This window comes from Drosophila biarmipes, chromosome 2R, assembly GCF_025231255.1.
Source record: "Drosophila biarmipes strain raj3 chromosome 2R, RU_DBia_V1.1, whole genome shotgun sequence".
Lineage (NCBI taxonomy): Eukaryota > Metazoa > Arthropoda > Insecta > Diptera > Drosophilidae > Drosophila > Drosophila biarmipes.
In genome coordinates, this window is record NC_066615.1 from 16,615,163 (window position 1) to 16,636,967 (window position 21,805).

Here is a 21,805-nt window from a genome sequence, read left to right on the forward strand (position 1 = left end):
AGTGCCACATAAATCCCATTACAACAGTGCGTAGGTTTAACAATTTATCTAGGTATTATCCTAAAGGTACAGCGATACGAATTTACACTCTGGGCGAGCCGTCGTCCGCGGATCCCGACTTCCCGGCCATGTCTGTGCTGTGAGTGGTCCCTGTGACCGTAGGACGTCTTCTAGACAGTCAACTGTACAGTGCGTCGCTCAAATATAATTCACTCCTATCAATAACTCCCACCAATCGTTCCTTTAACTAGTCTAGTCTACATCTATGGGTTTCTGGGTAAGCCCTTCTTATGCAATGCCAATTGAAACGGCCCTTTGTACATTACGTGCTGCTTAGTGGAGGTCATCTCTCGCGGGATCTCACTAGGGTTCTTCGATTAGGTCAATATCAGTTATCAGATTTATCTACGCCTATTTAAATAGCACAATTAACACCTGTATTGAAATTTTTCACCATCAAGTTGTTCGTTATCATTATCATTTGCAATCAACATTGGTACAACACTCAGTTATATCTTCATCTATTTGTTTGTTCATCAAAAAGAGGCACTGTTTTTAAGGCAACACTACACAGTGAAGTTACATACCAGGACAGGGATCTATGTACATCAACAGAAGGAGGTCCAAATCGAGGGGAAGAAGTCTGGGAAAGTCCGAAAAGTCTTGCAAATCATATGAAAATCATGTGGGGGTCAACACAGGGTTGGGGCTACAACATTCAGTGGTGCAACAAGTATACCCACAAGTATTCACATCACATTTAACATGTATGTACACAATAGGTACTTATAATATAACCAACAGGGAGCAGGCCCGTCTCGAGTGGGTCCTGGAGTTACTGGAGCAGACTTTCGACTATCTATAAGACGGACCTCTCTGCGGACTAACCAAGTGTATTTTACACTGGGTCCAGGGCTTGTCATCCTAAAAGTACGCTTGGTTTTCGGGGAACCTCAGCTAGTTTCTTATCTGTATATCGTATATGGCTAGAAAATATCTTTCACGTGCTGGTAGACTTATAATTTCGCACTCCCGTCCTTCCTTCAATCTGCTTAAATAGGTAGGTGTTGTAAAGCTTGTTCAATGGGGAAACCTGTAGAGTGTAAGTTTGCTTATTGTTTATGCTCTCGCCCGGCTGCACCTGCCTTTGCTGCCTCTTGTACTTAAATATGCACAGCTGATGCAGCCCGTCTCCAATACAAATACAAATGTACATAAAATATTTCACTTTTTCTGCGCTGCTGTATAAAGTGCAACAGGTCATGTGGCCAGTGCAAATATTGGCAGGCGCGTTCACCCCTTAGTCAAATATTGGCAATTTCGAAATGGGCAATTGACGTTGACACAGGCGCAGACACGCCCACTGGGCCTGTTCAAATAGGCCGGGTAAATTCTACAGAAGGTAAATAAAGATATGGATTAACCAAATAAAACGGGTAACGAAAAACAAAGAACGAAAATTCTTTAATATTTTATTTAAATTATATTTTGTTGAGTTGTTGTTGCGGTTGCGATTGTTGTTGTTTTACAAACTGCATTTAAATGTAAAAAATACAAAAAACTTAGGCACAAGAATTTGAAACACTTCAAATTGAATAGAAATCCACTTTAAATGTAAATTACAAATTATGACTTCGTTTCGCTTAAGAGATGAAGAGAAAAGTGTCTACTAAATAATCGCTTAAATCAGAGCTACTAAATCATAATCGTAAAGTGTGTGTATATGCTGCGATCCAGCCAACCCAGCTAGAAAGCAAATCGATGGGTTCGCCGACGAACCATTGAAAGGGCATGTGTGCATAGAACAGAACTAAGGACTGGCGGTAATTGCACAAAAAACTACAAATTATGATCGAACACTGAGTACATATCTGCTGAGGGTCTGTGTTTTCTTGCTTCGAATTCACCAATCGTCTCTCTCATCGTATGACTTGTATGGTTTACGTATCTCGTAGTTCCCTACGAACTAAGTTTAAAACTTATGACACTAAAATCAATATTTACAGCATAAAGAGCAGCTCTTCTCCATCCATCGTTTCCGTTTTGTTTTTTCTTCTGTTTTTCTTCTTTTGCCTGCAGCATTTTGTCCTAAGATTAGATTTAACACTAACTTTAACCGTAGTCGTAGGTGTATTTTGTAATTGGTAACTAAACTAAATCAGCTCAACACTCTGGCCTGCTCGAAACTCGCGGCAGGATGCTCTGCGTTAATATAATTTAAAATTATAACTATTACCGTAGGTGTGTGTGTGATCGTAATTCAAAATTCATAATTCATTTAAGTTACAATAACTATAGATATGACACTGTCACTGTTCGCTTAAACCGAAAACAAAACAAAACTGCCTCCAGTTTCCCTCCTAACTCCCTCGTTCTCATCTATTGCACTGGTCCGGAAACGGAGGACGCGGTGGCTACGGGTGCTGCTGCGCTCCGTAGGCCACCGCCGCCAGCTGCTGGCCGTAGCAGTCGTAGCCGGACTGCAGCAGGCTGTAGGGACTGCGGGCCAGGTCCTTGCGAGGCGGTGGCGGCATCATCGCCAGGTCATCGCACTCCGCCGGCTTCTTGTTGCTGCTGCTGCTGCTACTGCTGCTGATGGTGTTGCTGCTGTTGCCGCTGCAGACGGGGTGGTTGTTGTTGCTGTTGTTGTGATGTGGCTTGTAGTGGCTGCTACCGGCAGCTCGTGCCGGCTATGTGCCCCATCCGCCCGATATTCTCGGCCGTTTGTGGTTGGGTGCGTCGTAGTCGCCCAGTTGCTGCTGCTGCTGCTGATGCTGCTGTTGCTGCTGCTGCACGGCCACGGCGGCCAGACGCACATCCTGGTCGCTGCTCGGCGCACCTGCATTAAGGATAATGAAGTCTGTTAGACCATTAGTTTGATTTGATCCAAGGTCGCATGTGTATGACAAAGGCAGGCAGAAGGACATTCAAAGGGGCGGGGGCGTGGCCGGACACTTGCACATTCAGCATCCGGCCATGGTGAGCTTGTCGTGTTGTGATTATGAGTTAGGCAGTTCCGGGAGTCACTTGGGTCTGGTTTCTCAATGTTAAGTTAACAGTTTCTCAATCTTATGTTACTCTTTATATGACTATCGTAAGTAGGGGTTAAATTTATCACTGAATACTTGTAAAGTTTTTTCGTTCGAAAAGTTAACATCACATTTCTAATGTCATGTTTACTTTTTAGAAAAATGTAGTTGATCAACATTATGTTAAGTTGTCTTAACTAAAGGTTAAATTTATTGTCGCTCGTAAAACGAATTTAAGATCAAACTAGAACCTTAACATGACATTGAGAAAACGGGGCTTAAATCCACATTTAAAGTACTTTTCTCAAATAAATCACTCATGACTTCACCGGTGACTTCTAGAACTGCAGGTACTGTGTGTTTGGGTTAGCAGGAGATCGCTTGGTTGTGTGGTTAGTGGAGAAAGCTCAAAACAAAAGCCAGGCAAACAAAAGTTCTTTGGAATTTCAGAATCTTTAGGCCCCCCAAGAACGCAAAGTAAATCAAACTTAAGGTGTTTCCAACCCACCCATCTCCCAAAGAAGGGAGTCAAGGAATTTCTGCAGATTTACAAGAATTTCGCTATAGTTTTGTATGTATGCGTATTTATAGGTGTTTGTATGTACATGTGTTGTGTGTAAGTGTGTGTGTCTGAATGTATTTTGATGTATTTCGTTTGTGGCCAATTTACCGGCAAAATTCCATCTAGGATTATGTCCCATTAGCGCGCGGTACGGATATCCTTCATACTTATCATGCCCTAAATATTATCACACATTGTGGTTGTTGTCGTTGTCGTTGTGGGTTAATGCAAAAGAAGACAATCGTATTATATAGTAACAATATTAGGAACGGCAGGTTGCAAGTAAGAGTAAAACGAAAATCAACGCGGCGTATACGTAATCTTCTGTTAAGTATACGCCCATTGGACGCTTGAAATTAAACATTAATAGTTGCAAGGAAAGGTGGTTTAGCAACTATAATCATGCTGCTATAGGTATTATCTTTCTTTTTTTATTATCAAATAAATTGACAACTCTCGAGAAGTTAGTAGACAAACGGCAGCAATTTTTGCAAGCGGAATCCTTCGAACACGAGGGAGAAAGTCAAAGAACAAAGGAAAGGAGAGCCAGAAAGTGGGAGGGAAAGAAGTGGAGGCCTACCTGGAGTGGGTGTTAGGTGGCCCGTGGACGAGGGCCTTGAGTTGGGCATGACCAGGTGGTGCTGCTGCGCGTGGCTCAGCACGCTCAGATTGGTGGCCTGCTCGGCATTGCCGTTGCTGCCGCCTCCTGCCCCTCCGCCACCTCCTCCTCCCGGACCTGAAGGACCTCCTGCCAGGACACTGACGTTGTTCAAGTGCGTGATGACATTGGCTGCACTGACGGCTCCACCTCCACCGCCACCACCACCGCCTCCCCCTCCTCCGCTGGCATTGCTGCTGGTGCTGCTGCTGGATCCGCCACTGCCCGTGGAGCCATTGCTGTTCTGCTGATGACCACTGGCGGAGAGATCGCGCGGCGGCGACTGCGGCTCGGCCTTGACCTTGATGGAGACGGGTGAGGTGGCGGGCGGCGGCGTGCTATTCGAGACAGCCAAATGCGAGAGACTGTAAAGGAGTGGCAAGTTATTAGCGATCCAATACCACTTCGAGATAGATGATCGTTACCTAGAGTGCGGCACCAGGCCCTGATGCCAGGTGTTGAGGCTCATGATGTCCGCGCTGTTCATCACCCCCGAGGAGGAGAAGTCCTGCGCCCCAAAGGAGTAGCTCGTGAGGGCGGGAATTGGCGTCTGCAGCGTGACCACGGGCGTGTTCAGAGAGGTCTGACTCTGTCGTTGCTACGAGACACAAGCGAAACCGAGTTACAATGCGGTTAACTTAATTATATGGATATACCCACATCTGCATAGGCCACATCGTCTGGCGCTGACATGTTGGGCGGTATGGGGGCGATGGTGGGCGGTATGACCACCCTTAGATTGGAAGCTCTTCCGTTCTGGCTGCCCGGCGACTGCTGCTTGATGGACAAGTGGTGGGCTGCAAGGACACATCGGTTAGTTGGGAGCCACAACCACACAGAGAGAGAGAGCGAGAGTTATAATGATATGGTGGTTAAGTGATGGAGGATGGTTGGGACTAGGATAGGGATGTGGTGTGATGTGATGTGATGTTTATGCCCACCTATGCCGGGACTGGGACCCGGACTCGGTGATCCCACAAGCGGCGAGTGCGAATGCGGATAGCCGTTCGACATCTCCAGCATGGAACTCGTTGGATAGACTGATGGGCCAGAGAGAAGAGAAGAAGATATGCAAAACACACGTTTAGAACGGATTTCGATCGCTATATGAACACTATGCAGAGAACTTCGCACGCATTTTCGGTTAGATGAGCCGGTGAGTGGGGTTAGGGAAACCAGAAACAATAGAACCAAGGTTAGTGGGTTAAAGGTTAGACTTCCTCGAGCAGCCATGCAGATCAAGTCATATCGAATCAAATCAGAGGCGTTATCGAATCAAAGGCGTAACAGAGAACCAAAACAGATAGATAGAAATGTGTGTGCAGCCGGCGCGAGACACTCTGTACTAACTTATCAGGGACATCCCACCTGAATCCGTCTCCGAACTCGATGGACGTGGGCTGATGTTGGTGTGGGACATCTGTGGGCTGGCCTGCAGCAGGTTGTCGCCGTAGGAGCCGGGCACCGGCACCGAAACGGGCAGGGTGTAGCTGCTGTTGGGCAGCTGGCGGCCGGCGCCCGCTCCGCCGATGGCCATCTGGTTGCGCTGCATCATGTTCTGGAACTCCTCGTCGATCTTGTTGTACTTGGCCTCCGTGCGCGGCGTGAGTGTGTAGTCCGTTTCGGCTTCAGGCGAGTCCGGCGACATCACGCCGTTCTTGTTCTCCTTCTGCAAGACACAAAAATCTGTCAGCCGGGCGAAGTGACGTGATAATTGCCCCAGGCCCTCCCCTCGGGCCACTTGACGCTTTGTTGTGCTAAATTATGTAAATCCCCATCTTGTCCTGCTCCGCTCCCCCCGGCAGCATTAACATTACAAAACCATTTACGCGCCGACGGAAAAGACGGCGAAATCGAGAGAGCGACGCCGCATTAGAAATGCAAAATACTTCGGCGACATTTTCCCTGCTCCGCCGGCTTTTCCCCCGCCCTATCCTCCGCTGCAGTCCCTGCTCTTTTGGCCATTGCTTTAATCCTGGCCGGGAGCCATTCAGGTTTACTTTAAGGTCTGCAGCACTTCCGGTAGTCAGCATTTTTTGAGGGCCATCGAATTAAGTATACATTTGTAATTGTGCTTATTAAATTTGTATTTCAAAACGATAACTTGTATGGTTTTCGAATTAATTATTTTACTTGCATACAGCTCAATTGGATTTTTAAATTATACGCAGCTGCACACTGAATAAAAGAGATATGTAGCAGTGTTGAAATATAAATTTGTTACCTAACTCACAACCTTTATATCTTTAATTTTGATCGAGATTTCAAGTTTAAGATTAAATTGTTATTTAACAATAATTGTTATGTACCCTTTGTGTAAATCTACTAGTTTTCTCTATTTTACTAGTTGATTCTGTAAAAGTTAGTACATATCTCCGATTCCTTAATATGTATTTATCAAGATTATATAGAAAGTTATCTTAAATGCTTAGTTAACCTACTCAGTGCCAACTTTAATCTTTATATTGTTTCTGGTAACTTCACTCACATTCAAGATTCTTGGATCATGAGAAAAAGATATCTTAAGAACTTTTAAGAACAACTTTGAATATTCTAAAACACTCAGCTACATGTTAAATCTACTGAAAATTATTTTGCTGGTTAGGCCTGAAAAAAGATACTTTAAGGGCATTTCAAAATATGGTCTAATGTTTAAGAACCCCTTATTTTCCGCCCTTCTGCTTCTGCCACTGCCTTTGCAACTGTGCTTTTCACGGCCCACTTGAATTTGCATAACAGCGCTCTCTCCTTCGAGCCGCTTTCCCTCGATTTTCCCCGTTTTTCCGCACCATTTTCCAGCCCCATCCCCACTGCTGGCCGCCTGCAACTTACCTCGATGATGTTCTTGTTGGTGAGGGACTCGTGGGGCTCGTTGTACTCGGTGTACTTGAGCAGGACGCGGTCCATGTCGGTGCTGGCGTACTGGTACAGCTTGTTGCTGGACGAGAAGATGATCAGGGCGATCTCGCAGTCGCAGAGCACGGACAGCTCGTAGGCCTTCTTCATCACGCCGAACTTGCGCTTGTTGAAGGTCACCTGGAACCGAGGGCGGAAGCGGAAACGGAAACGAAAGTGCGTTCAATTAGGGGCTCATGCTCAAATATTTATGCGGTTCGAAAATGTAATTAGAGGCCCGGCCCTAGCCCAAGTGGCCTGGCCAAGTGGCAAAGTGGCCCGAGGCCCTGCTGGCCAGCTAGTTGGTAATGAATCGATTATGGCCGAGTCAAGGCCAAAGGGGCACAGCCATAAACAAGTTGTTACTGCTCCTGGCCCGGATGACGCGTTTACGGCTTGGCCAAGACAGCGCCGTCAGTGAGGACAACAGAAAGTCGGTGGGAAAACCTTGCGATGGCACGACAGCTCAAAATGAAATAATATCCGAGTGAAAGGGCTGCTTAGAAAGTTGAAAAAGTCTGCTTTTTTCTAGGTTGGTAGCTGCCTTTAGTTTTCTCTTCCTCATTTTTAAACTAAAAGTTTCTCTTCCGCTTATTAAGTTTAAAGTAGAGTTAAAGCCATGAAAAACATATGGATACTTGAACTACTTTGAGGTCAAAAAAGAGACGTTTAGAATAAACTTAAGTGGTCCTATTCATTGTAAAACTTAAAAATTCCAATTAAATGTAAATATTTTGTTAATGTATCAATGTATTTTTGTCTTTTGGGAATTCCTATTAAGTAAGGAAGTTACTTATATAAAAATAATTTATTGAACTTCCTTTATTATGGGAAACTTATATTACTCATTGTTAAATTATTTACAAGAAAAGTTGCAAGCCAATATCATACTGTTTAAACCAGTATGTATATATAACAAAAGTATAATTCTTTGCAATATTCTTAAAGGAATTTAATCTCTCTAACTTCAGCAGTTAATCAGAAATTGACTTGCCTAATCCCACGACAAATCAACGACATTTACCGAGCACCTATGGCCACAATTCGATGGGGAGTGCTATCTCAACACGGCTCGATTTCAATTTAATAGGCGAAAATCGATTCATCACTGTCTTAATTAAGTTACATTGCCATGGCAAAGCCGAAGCTGCCGCCTCGAGCATGGCGAACAATTGTTGCTCACTGAATTATTATTAATATTGTTATTATTTATGCCGCGTATTGGCACTCACCTGCCGATTGCGTTCATCGGTGATGCGTGATATTTGAATTTTCTTGCGACCCATGGCAACAGTTCTCCTCTCCTCCTGCGATGGAAACAAAGGTGATGTCCTTGCACTCGACTGGCTGGCTTATTGACTGGTTGCTCTAATTTTCCGGCAGCTCTGCGGAAAACTCGGTTAGTGGCTGCCCTGCGGATTGCTGTGGCTCTTCCTGGTGTGGCAGACGTGGGGCATATTTAATATATTTTCTATATATTAGCCCTTCTCTGTGTTGCTCTTGTATAAGTGGACGGCTTGTCAAAACGGCAAATTCTTCGTGTATAAATCTATTTAGGTGTGTATATATAACTCTATATAATTCTGTTTCCGTATAAATTGTCCTCAGGTAACTGAAACGAAAGATGGAAAAAACGAGGGAATTAGTGATTGACTGGATTAATTGGGTGTGGGAGTATTTAACCCGTGGCTAACCCCTTTTAACCCACTTAGCTGGCGACTTCAAAAGGGTTTTCCAGCTGGACGGGGCAGCTGGGATTTGCGGTCAACTTGCTCCATTGTCGCTCCACTGGCGCTGAAAGTTCAATGCACCGCTAATGAAGAGCAAGTTGTACTATATCTCACCGCCTCCACAAGGGATGACCTATTTCGTGGGCCCGAGGCTTCGGTTAATTGATGTCGACTGACCCCACGCATGATTAGATTCGCGCTGTCCCTCTGCCGCAGGGAAAGGCCAGGCTGGCTTCTAGATCTGCTCCCTTTGATGTCCTGTTGCCACACACACACACACACAGCATACACACGCACTAAATCAATAAGGATGTGCCAACAAGTTCGCTCGCACAAACTGTTTTAAAGCGGAAACGGAAGCGGCACTCCAGATCCCCGTCTTCCGCCTGCCCGGAGCCAAGGCAACACTCAAGAGCACCGGCGGAAGCAGGCTCTTTGTCGCATTTCCATCGTTTTCCCAGCTTTCCCCGCATTTCCCCTACCCTTCGGCATTTTCCCTCTGCGGCAGCGGCACGTGGCTGGCAAACGCGAGCCTGCAAAAACATCCTCGGGCCCCTCACGGCTCCTTCGAGTCCTGCCGTTTTATCACTGAGATAAAACTGTGTTATAAATTCGCAAGGAAGTTGTTGAAATCAAGTACGAAACAGATAAATTTATTCTTTTAACTCCCTCATAAAGTTGCTGCGCGTATATTTAGAGCCATAATTTTATACTCCAAACTTAAGAACCATTTGAGCCGAGTTATTTACTTATAAACCTGTTACTTTCTTCACAGAAGGTCTTCCAAAAATATAATAATTGTTTTATAAATATTTTCTAATTAAGTTTTTAAGTGATACGAATTTAATCGTATTGGTTACATCTTTTTTTACTTATTAAAAATTAAATTTACTTTATAAACCAGCATTCCGAAAAATGATATATAAAGAAAACACTTTCTTTAACAAGCTTATCTTTATGCTGTTTCATGGAACCAAAACTATCTTTTCTCGTGAATTGCATACTACTTCATGGTAGGCTTAGAGTGAATTTTTAAAGTGCTTTTACAACGCAGCATTATAAAAATTATCTAGAATTCCTTACTTGGAACTCTTCATTTTTAACACAAATTTAAACAGAGGCGGGCAAATTTCACTTGATCTTTCCTATTTTTATGTCAAGTTTGAAGCGAAACCTTGGAGTGTTCTGCCAACAAAACTTTATTAAAATTATCCAGAATTTCTATATCCAAATTCTTTATTTTCAAGACAAGAGATCCATTTTTTCTCCGTATCCTGGGCAAAAAGGAAATCGAGGCGGATGAATTTCACTTGCCCGAGCCTGGGTCTTCCTTTGCGGCTCCGCCTGCTGTTTGTCCTCTGGCCAGGACTCGGGATGGCAACAACAAGTGCCTTGGCAACGCTTTTCCTTTTCACCACCCACTTGCCCCCGCCCGCTTTCGCCCAGCTCACGCGGCGACCTACGCAATATGCTTCGGCTTTCAGCTGTGCCAGCGGGCTGAGGTTGGTGTCCCGGTGGGTGGACGGGTGAAATGGGTTGTGCGAGGACCGGCAGGGAGTGGGCCTTAGCCTTGACGAATATGTGTGGCAGCCGCACTCACACACTGCCCCCAAAACCGAGGACACACTCAACGAATTCGATACATTTTCCTGCTTTTCCCCGCTCGCTGCTGAGTAAAAGGAAACTCAGGCGACCCGCCATGATTATGCGTGAGTTTTGTATTCGGTGACTTGAACATTCATTATTGATATGGAAAAGAAACGAAACGGAGGCGAGCAGTGAATCGATAATGATATTGATGACGCTACCATTTGATTCGGATTCGGAGACATCGTGGAGTGAATAAAGCGGCTCGATGACTTTCCTTCGCTCGGATTTGATGGCATGACCACGGACAAGCGGAGGCCAGGGTATTAAGTATACGCAGTGGTGTAACCTTGCCCCGCTCTCCCCCCATCAATAATTATCCGTTTAGTAATCAATATTAGATTTGGAAAATTGTATCCAGCATGGCAAATTGCGGCCTCTGTTTGTGTTTGGGCTGAGCTCTCGGGCTTTAATTAAGGGACACCTAATCCGCTTAGGAAGTGTGACAGCCTGGCCACATTTTGCGATTGCCAATCAGGGGATTATCTCGGAAGTAGTCCTCGGCTGCAAGTCATGTTTTAGTCACTCCTTGAGTGGCTTTGTGTGTTACACTGCATCCGAAGTAGCCGCAGAACGGATGCTTGGTGTAAAGATAAGTTACAGGCATCCAACGCTGGCGAGAAGTGCGTCAATGCGACGGATGAATAATTGTCGGCGCGAACGAAAGCTGGCAAGTTATCACACCGCAAGTGAGTCAATTAGTGGCCCTGCCACACGCCACAACCCACTGAGTGTGTGTGGGGGTGTATCTCTGTGACTCTGACTGTCGTTGCAACATTCGAAAGGGGGGGAAGGGCGGACAACCCTGTGGTGGCAGACACAAGGCCATGTGGCAGACAGCAGCAGGACATCAAGTGCTCGAATTACGAATTTGCCCTGTTTTGAAGCATACTTATCAGCGTCTGCAATTGAATTGCACTCACGCTGCTTTGGATACAGCTGAAATGCCACAAGAGACTTTACAGTCGGTTGGTTGAGCATTGAAATAGGCAACTAAAACCAGACTTTACCCTATTTTAAGGGTCTGCAAAATAGGACCTACTTTATTGCAACAAAATAGAGTTAAAAATGGATTTGTCACTAATCTAAAGAAATCTTATGGTCATGCGAAGTTTACGGATATAAAGTATTGATAAATTATTATATTCTTTAAACTGAGTAACTAATATAGTAGCATAAAAAATATATTTACGAAGTGCGGGCAACAAAAATTGATTTTATCCCACAGAAACTAAATAAAGAAATCTAATGGCGCTACTCATTTTTTTAAACAGAAATAAAATGTGTATAAATTTAGTTAGCTTTAATCTGGGTAACAAAAACCCTAATAGTGGGTTTAATAAAACAATAAAAATGAAATATATCAAAATTATAAGAAACCTGTATAGTGTATCAGAGCAAAAAACAATTGATTTTATCCTAAACAAAGCAAACAAAGAAATCAAATGACATTATCTGTTTATTATACAAAAATAAATATTGATTAAATTATCTATAATTATAATCTGGGTAACAAAAAAACTAATATTGGCAGAAAAACAGTACTAAATTTATAAAATAAATATGCAAAAAAAATACTGTAATACTGTATATTAATATATATAGAACTTATAAAGTATATTTGAAATGAAGGTGTTCACCGTACAGTTGGCTTTATGATACCTTTTCAGAACTCTATATTAAGACACCTTCCCCAGACTTTCCCTTATGTTTTACGATGCACACACGCCTAAGGTGTGTACTATCAGCCCCACTGACCACCCCCTTTGTGTTCACCACAGTTCCACTCCAAAGTTATCGGGAATCTGCATTCGGTGGCCGGGAGAAGCATTCGCTCGGCCGGTATCTAATCTGGCCAGAACTTCAAGTTGCCAAAACTCTTTATAAATCAAATGGTCACGTCATTCGCTTGGGATTCTTAGTGTAGCATATAGTATAGTAATGGGACTGTATTTGCCAGGCTAGGCGGCACTTCAAGTGCTGCAGGTGTGTGGTCTCCAGCGGAAAACAATCGAGAATGGCAGGCAGAAATATTTGACTAATTGCTGACTGAAAAGCTGAGAGAAAAGGGCTAATCACCGCAACGGAATGTGGCGAGTAACAACAAAGGATGTGCGGAGTGCGGAATCTGTGGCCCGGGGGCCGAAAAGAACTTAACACGGTTTTCATTGCAACAATCAACCATTTGCGGTGGCAACTTTTCACTGGGTCAACGGCAAAGGCGGCACTTGAGCAGGATGGTGGAGAAAAAATATGGAAGAAGGAAGGAAGGATGTGCCGAGTCTGTTCCATTGGAGGATGTGTGTCAAGACATTTGTCTTGTGGCCCGGGCAATTAAAACGAGGCAAACTGCCGCCACACACGTTTGCCAGTCTCTCCATTTAATTGGCCCCAAAGACGCGGCGACATCATTAGGCAAATGGCCGAGAACGAATCTCAAGAATGTGGGTGTTGTTCCGCCAAGTTTCTGCGACTTCTCCACCACAATCCCTTGGCAGTCTTTGCTGTTATTTTCCCTAATTGTTTGGCCCAACAAAGGCCTGGGGGCACATTATCGATTTGATTTAGTGAATCACGCTCTGCGGCTTTTTCTCCGATGAGCAGGCACTTCGAGAAGGCGAAAACTTGTTGCTCGCCTTGATTGCGCTCAATTAGCATTTGTTGCGTTCAGATTTATGCAAATTTTAAACTTTTCCGTATTTTGGTGGAATGAACTCCGAACCGATTTGCCAAAAAACCAGTTGTGTTCGGCGCCGCCAATGGGATGAGCTGATGATCTGAATGCAATCTCTCACAGTCCGCAATCCCACAGCCTCAATTAGAGCGAGAGGCCTTTCATAAATTTCGGTTTAATGGCAGCTGCCCGGCCAAATTTCAAGTTTAAAAAACCCCAAATTTATCACCTGCATTCACCGTGATATAAACTCGGCGGGTTTATGTGTGCATTTGCCCAACTCATGAATGGTATAGATGTATTTGCTGATTTGTATCGGCTGACTAGACCTCAGCTTCTGCGGGAAGTTCTGACTTCCTCGGTGGCAACTCACTTTCACTTTTCACCAGCCCGAGATCTGTCAATGTCCCCCCAAATTTTGGGTTGTTAATGTGCCGCAGTTAACGCATTCTTGGGACTCTGGTTATAAATCTTGACTTAATTAAAGACACGCGCGCGCTTTAAGACGCGCTGAAAACGCCCGGGAAACGCGTCATTTGGAGCTGCCACCGAGGCGGAACTTTTTTTAGTAGTTGAAGGCGGTCGCAAATTGAGTTTAGAAGTGTGAATTACTGAGCGAGGAAGTTGGGGAGAGTCATTGGGTATAATGGGACCAATGATAAGTGCAGCTGAAGTTTTCGAAGAGGACTAAGTACTTCATATACAGCTTATACAACTATGTCAGAGGTTTTAATAACATTTTATAAGACTGTCTTGCAATCAATGCATTCTTATTTTAGTTATTAAGAAAGCCTAAAGATACTACTATGTATTATTATGTGATTATGACATTCACCTCTAGGGTGTTATTGTAAGCAGTTTAGCTGAAGTTTTCGAAGCGGGCTAATTACTTTTTTAGGTGTATTAACTATTTTTAAGGATTTTTGTATAAGAAAGACTGAAGATAACAGTGGTAACAACATTCACTTCTCGGTTTTTACTATATTTTCCTATTGCTCCTAACTAATCCCGAAGAATAAGGTTTTATATACCGTATGATAATGTTTTATAATATCTAATAAACGCTTCTTGTTTATACAGTAAGTTCCCATATTCCTGCAAACATTCGCAGGGCGGTATCTTTAGTTTCTCCTGCAGCCCGTTTATCAACAATTTCGATTGCAAAAATGCCAGCGTAGAAAAAGTAGTACATGGAACTCCAAGGTTTCTCTTCCTGCTTTTCTTTTTGGCCCCAAACACGCGTCTCGTGTTAAGGTAGTCGAACAAATTTGAGTTCTCGGGCCCCGAGTCACCTATAAAGTACACCTAGTACCTATCTTATCGCTACCACTCACACAGGCGCGGAGAGAGCCAAACAAAAACACAAACACTAACAGAAACAGAAACTGAAAGAAATCATTATAATAATAATAATAATTATAACTGCGAGGTAGAGGCAGAGGCAGAGGCAGAGCGGCGGCGGCAATAACCATAATTATCACAGACACTCGAGAGCCGCAAACACGGCAAATGGCAAGGAACATTTATTTTTTAATAACTACACCCATACAGGGCGGCTCTGGGTGCTTCATGCGGCTGTCTGTGGGCCTGGACACCCTCACACGCGCACGTGTGATAAGAAAGACTCTCGCTCTCGATGGCAGATAGTGGCCGCGGCGGAAAACACGGGCAAATAAAACAAATTTTGATTGCGAATTTTTTATCAGGCCCCGCGGAGGAGCAACAACAAACGTAACTCAACTATTTTTCGTCGAAAAAAATTGGCCAACGAATTTTTCCCGGCCTGATAAGACTCTGGTTGGGCTTTCCTTTGTGGATCGAGTTCTTTGTTTGGCTGCAGTTTATTATACATTGAAACTTGAGTAATGACATGAATTGAACATATTACGAGAATTATGACTTGTATAAAAATAATGAATCAAATAAGTGTTTTCAAGTTAAATGCTATGACTATCAAGTATAACTGGGTGCTCTACTATACACACAGCTCTAAATAAATAAACTCTTAATAAGGTTCGAAGCGTTCTATAGTAAAATAAATTTTATGAATGTATTATAATTAAACAAAAAAATTTATATTACTCACCAGCTTCTATATAAGTGTAAGCTCTACTGCATGACTACTGTTGGTAGATAAAGTAAGTTCACTAAACTCTAACTGACATTATAAATGTTCTATTGTAAATGATATTGCAAGAATGTATTATTCTTTATATTTTATATTATAAAGCGTGGCAAATATGTCTGACCTACTATAAAATAGAAATATTCTAAGGGATGTATTACTCTTTTCCTTTGCCCATAAAACGAGGCCTAAACGTGACGCTGGCAAATAGTTTCCAAGATCTCGTGGGTTTGGTAATCCTGATCTTGAACGCGATCGGAGGTGGGGTCCCCTTATCTCGGCACTGCACTGCCGAGTGCCCGTTAAGGTTTATCGGCAATCGCCGTGGCTAAGTCCAAGGCAAATCTCCCGCGATTATCGCCCCTAAACTGCTTTGTTTGCTGCCCGAGCCCACTGCCCCCCGGAGCGAAAGCACCCCCATGCCATCCCTCGAGATCCTGCGTAGGTGTCAAAGGGCATTGCACGCATGTCCAGCTGGCTGAAGTGCGAGCCCGATAACAGCACTTACAAGTCGCCACTCACTTTTTGCATCTGCTGCTGGCTGAAACAAAGTGCAGACAATTATCAGCGAATTCGCCAATCAGCCAGCCAGTCAGTTAGTCGGTGGTCGGGCCATAAAAACTACATGCAAAAGAACTTGATAGCAGGGAAAATGGATTTGAACTTCGCCGGAGGAGTGCGGCTCTCGCGGGCCCTCAATATTGATACGAAATCGCTTATCAGCTTGCATATACTTATACTATATGGTACATCGGTATGTGCGTGCTCGCCTGTCAGTGTGTGGCAGCCGATACTTTCAGCATTAAATCGCGGCGAAGAGAAAAATTGAAACATCGAGCGGTATCAATTGAAAGGGAATAAGTGGGGAGTCGGGACTGGGAAAGGGAAGGGGAAAGCACTGGGCACAAGTCGAAAGCCCGGCCGATATCTCTACTTTTCTCCGGAATCCAATCGTTTGGCAAAGGCGATGACGTCAGTTTGCCATGGGTTATTTGGTTACCGACATGCCGGCTGCCAGTGTGTGTTGGCAATTGTAAATTATAGATAATCAAATTGCCCTATCGGCCCATCAAAAGGAGGGGTTTACAGCCCCAGCGTGATCTGTAAATAATTACTAAGCCCTTTGATGATAAGTCCCTGAGTAAACAAGAGCCTCTCACCACTTACGTGACGCCACTGCGTGCAGTTGATTATTTAATTTCAACCACTTCAAGTTTTAATTTACAAATTCACTGATCGATTTTAAAGAAGATTCACTAAAAAAAGAAAACCAATAAAAACACACGAGTAACGCACAGAAAAATCCCAAAAATGAGACATTCAAATTGATTTTCAAACCTCATAAATGTCGTCTTGCAATCAGAAAAGGAAGCTAATTTAAAAAAGGTTTTAATATGTTCACACTCATGCTTAGTATAAAAACTTTCTATTATTTCCCAAAAATCGAACAAACTTCCTTTGCTGTGGATACACTTACATGAATCGTCTTTCAGCCGAAGTTCAGTTTCCTCGAAAAACGTTCTCGAAAATAGGCTGCGCTGCTGAATAGAAACCGACGAGTTTTGAACTTTGTGGGGATGACAGCGGCCTGCTCGAGACTTATTTGCACAAATGTTTCCCAAAAGCACACACACGAAAATCTTTGCAATTGAGATGCAAATCGAATTGTTATTTGAATTCGGGCTTTGTTTGCGCCGCTCGCTCGATAAACATCGAAGCGAGGCGAAATGCAGTCAGTGATATGTTTGCAATGTTATGTTTGTCGTTTGCGTTTGTAGCTTTTTAGTAAATATAAACAAAGTCCCAGGAGGCGTGATTCTTTCCGTTCTGTTTTCTGTCGCAGCGGCGGTTGGCGCAAATAATAAAAGTTAAAAATAAAAACTTATAATTGTTCGACGGCTGTTGTTATTTTTATTATTGTTGTGTTGCCCATTTATTTTTGGAAATAGACGTTGAATTTGTTTATATGGAGTAAAAATAAATTATTGCGCGTAGAGCGAGAGCAGCTGGCCAGCATAATTTCTCGCGGCGTTCGATTTAGGATCTCTATCTGTTGCGGATCGCTAGCAGAATCGGATCGTTGGATCGTTGGCTCGAAATGAAAATATCGAACTCGCAAACGGATCTGAACTGCCTATGCCGATGCTTTAGCTAGTGCCTGTGCTTCAGCTTGTGCTACTGCTTCTGCCGAAATCGAAATCCCGAAAACCGAAAAACTGAAGAAGCGGCGCTGCGGACGCGTACAAACGTACTGACGGATATGCCGTCGTTGACGTCGTAACGCCAAGTACGCACACACAGATACGCCCGCACACACAGGCAGTGGCACAGGCTCTCTCGCACTCACACACACACACAAGCACAGAGGCGGTGAGGATTTTTGTTTCGTGGTGAACTCACTCATACCCGCACACCTTTCTAACGGTGCCTTTTGTTTTTGCCTTTTTGTGTAACAGAATATCGCACACACACTCTGGCAGGCAGGCGTGCAGGCGGGCAGCGAGAGCGAAAGAGAGCGCTGGAGAGTGCGCAGGCGTTATCATTGAGTTTTCACTCGCAACGAAAGCAAGAGTGTGCGGGACAGGGGCGGGGCGGTGGCGAGTGAGTAATTGAGTGTGTGAGTGAGTGCGTGCGGGAGTCGAAACGAGAAACATATGGTTTTTGTTTGTGCCTCAGCCAGACACTCACACACTCACACACACGCACACACCCCCACTCCTGATCAATCAGCAACAGTTACAGTTATTTCCCTCGCAGAGCTTGCCGTCTCGCTCTAGCACCCCCTCATAAATGTTAATTATCCCCCACTTCACCACCCCTCCCCCTGAACTAACCCCCTGACAAAACATCGCTTTGGTTTCCCTTTTCCTTTGTATCCGTATCTCTCTGCCTCCCAGGACCTGCCCCCTCCAGTTTTTTGTGTGTATTTCATTTATTTGTCCTTGCCACTGGGTCCTCTCTATCAACACCCACCCACCATTAGTTTTCCTGCCACCAAACGCAGCTTAATAAAAACTTTGTTGACCTGCGTTTGGCAGCAAAGGAAAAACAGAAAGTATGTCCTGAGTTACCCGCTACCCTGTTAAAAAATATGTTGCATACTTACAGGTCTTGGCTTGCCCTATAGAAAATGTTATGCAACCATTCCTAAAATATTCAGATTTGAACCATTTTTGGTATGCAGGCAAACAATAACCATACAAGCTTGTACATAATATATTTAGATAAATTGATATATTTATATTATATATAAATATAATATATATATATATTATATATATATACCATTCCTAAAATATTCAGATTTGAACCATTTTTGGTATGCAGGCAAACAATAACCATACAAGCTTGTACATAATATATTTAGATAAATTGTTATATTTATATTATATATAAATATAATATATATATATATTATATATATATACCATTCCTAAAATATTCAGATTTGAACCATTTTTGGTATGCAGGCAAACAATAACCATACAAGCTTGTACATAATATATTTAGATAAATTGTTATATTTTTTACAAAAAAATATTTATTTTTATCACCTACTCTTGAACCATCCAACGGAATTACTGGAAATCCTTTTCTTTTCCGTTTTTCCGACTAACGGGTATTATAAATACACAAAACGGAAATACTTGTAGCTAGTGGAAGCGAAAGCGGAAGAAAGCAAGGGGTCCTAGGAGTGTGTGGCAAGCAACCATTCATTGTTTCTGCCCGATTGATGATTGCCCATTCAGACAGAGGTAAAGTAGTTACATGTTAGAATTTGGGGCTTACTTTGTAAAAGCGGCTCCCGGCCAAGTGGGATGCAAGGCCCTGTGACCCAGGCCCTGTCTGTTGTCTATTGTTGCGTTAAGCGGGCTTTAATTTACGTTAAACACGCTCTATTATGCAGGTTACGCAGGATAACTGATACAAAACGCAGGGCACAGGTACCCCCACTTGATCACAATTGAGGTCAATGGAGAATAAAATTCGATTTTTGTGGAGATGAAGTGGGTAACGTTTTTTCCTGGAACAGATTTAAGGCCATAAGCCCTCTTTGGTAATGGAAAATACTTAAAAATTACACAGAAAAACACTTCTTTCATAAAAATTGTACTTTCCTGATAACGTCACTCCTTTAAGAAGTCGCAAAAAGGTTGTATATGATTTTACTTATACACTGATTTGATACTACCATAAAGAAATGTACAGAATTAATATTTAATGAATAATGGTGTTTCTTGTTTCCTGGAAGCTTTAACTGGGGTGTAAGTTGAACGCCAGACACCGGAATTAGGGGCAGCTAAATGGTGGCAATATCAACGTGACTTCCCGCGCAATATGCAAATGCCAGATGCCACAGATACTGCCCCGTCTCCGGCCGACTGAGTGAATTCTGTAAAAATCACGCATAACCGATCCCAAGTGCAGCGCGACCACGTTACCCGTTTTATGGGCCCTGCCTCTCGGCGGCGCCACAATGTTGCAGCTCGAGAACGCGAACCCAGCGGCTAACGATCCATGTGTGCATATCCGACGATCCCATTCCGAGTCCCACTCCCATTCCCGGTGTCCTTGTGACTTTTAACGCTTCCACTGGGTGCGACAACTGCCAACTGCGAACAGTCGTCGACAGTCTTAATTCAATAAACGCCGCCCGGCGGTTTGCGCATGACCATCGGGTTGCCCGGTTGCAAGATGCTGTATGCTGCGCGTTGCATGCACTCGACACATGTGCAACATGCGGCATCTGCAGTGCGTTGAGTCCGACTTAACCGCTTGGCAGGGGTTTCTTCAGGGGGATCTTCGAGTGGCAGTAGTTCATGCGCATTGTATGTACATACCCCAAGCCGAGGGACCAGACCACGTGAAACGCCACTCCACTGCCCTCCTCCGATGTTTTCGTAGGCGCTGCGTAGGTAATTTCATAAATCTCATTCAAATTGCCCCGCCAGCGTATCTGGCAGATACGGTACCCAGCGGGTTGGGTTGTAAGCGCACGGAATTACAGGAAAAACATCTTTTTAATTGCTCGCCGAGATTTCGAAATTGAAAAATGTCTGCGGTGGTATCAATTATGCAAATGCTGGTCGCGGCCGCTCCCCAAAAACACAAGTAAAGGAAGTTAAGCTCAAGTAATTTCGACTCGCGAGGGGTTGGGCTCTTCCGGTGAAAGTGAAAGTGAGAGGGGTGGGCGTCGCCATTAGCATTGCCTAATTACATTTCGATTGTGCGACTTAAAGCCGAGTAATTCATAAAAATCTCAATCAATTTCCCCGGGCATTGAAGTTTAAATGTGATTAAACGCCAGCTTAAGGACTCTGCGAGCAGGGCACAGCCCTTCTCCGCCGAGTTCCCTTTCGGCCTAATCTAATCAATTTTCCCCAATGCTAAACGCCCACGCAGAGCAGCTTCCTCCTGTCAGCCTGAATAATTCCACCTTAACACGTGTGTCATTTGGCGGGGCGAACGGGATCGAGGGATTCGCCGGCGTCGGTGAAAGCATTTCTCTGTTTGCATGACTGATAAGTTCGGTTCCCAGGGAAGGACACACAATGCGATACCTAGCCTTACCTGCCCTTTTTAGCTGGCTTAGAAAACTGCCTCTAATTGGCTCCGACTGTCATCCCGTCCTGCAATTAGCATTGCCCAACGAATAGGAAAAACTTTCCAACTGCCCGCAAAACTGTCACTGTCAAGCATTTTCCCTTGTTACCAAAACAGTTTCTGTATTTTCACACTTTTCCTTTCCACTTCGGGTTCGAGGTCGGGGGAAAAGTGTGGCCCACATATTTAATGCAAGAACTCTTCCCTGTTTTATTGGGGCAAGGACGAGCTGCAAAAAGGTTTATAATTGAAACGGATGGCAGCCATTCAAGGTGAGCTAATTGAGTTTGCATTTCATTCATATCTCGGTCCATTGACGGAATCATAAGGTATGCGCTTTATTTTATGTATGTTTAGTGGCACATTATTTCGAGAGCGACATTGAGTTGGGTAATCATTTTGAAATCATTCGGCGTATGGCTGGCACACAATCTGTGTGGGTGGCTTATCAATCAATGTTATTTGTGCACATCCCAGCTGACAGTGGAGCAAACTCGAGAACACACTAAAACATTCATGTACTGCGGAAAACTAAGGCGAAAACTTGAGTGGGCGTGAGCTGCTGGCCTCGACTGCTTTGGTACTTGGCAATGGAGGATGGTTAGGGTATCATTTCAGCCTGTTAAAAACCCTTTTGGAGGGAAAGTAGGCTATAAATGTAGGGATATCGAATTGGAAGCCTTGCATCTGGAATTCAATTGAAAATGGCTTATCGTCAGAGAGGAAAATGTTTATATAAACATGGGAAATTTAATAAATCATTTAATTCTTGCATTGTAAGCTGAATTTTAAGTTTTCACAAAAAAAGAACAGAGATAAATATAAAGATTTAATACCGTATTGAAATTAAAGTGTAGATTACTTGTTAAATAATATAAAGA

General features: G+C 43.7%; 1 protein-coding gene across 12 annotated transcripts in view; it reads right to left on the reverse strand.

The window, feature by feature from the left end:
* Positions 1-1,458: 1,458 nt before the first annotated feature.
* LOC108036343 (myocyte-specific enhancer factor 2) overlaps positions 1,459-21,805 on the reverse strand; it is a 47,716-nt gene continuing 27,369 nt past the window's right edge. The window contains exons 4-12 of one of the 12 annotated variants that reach the window (XM_044092228.2): positions 8,377-8,756; positions 7,082-7,285; positions 5,600-5,918; positions 5,191-5,289; positions 4,910-5,046; positions 4,675-4,847; positions 4,172-4,614; positions 3,700-3,768; positions 1,459-2,839 (exon numbers count right to left, since the gene is read on the reverse strand). In XM_044092228.2, the coding sequence (XP_043948163.1) occupies positions 2,691-2,839; positions 3,700-3,768; positions 4,172-4,614; positions 4,675-4,847; positions 4,910-5,046; positions 5,191-5,289; positions 5,600-5,918; positions 7,082-7,285; positions 8,377-8,430 (1,647 nt within the window). In that variant the 5' untranslated portion in view covers positions 8,431-8,756 and the 3' untranslated portion in view covers positions 1,459-2,690. The other 11 variants (XM_044092229.2, XM_044092236.2, XM_044092235.2 and 8 more) reach the window with 11 other exon arrangements.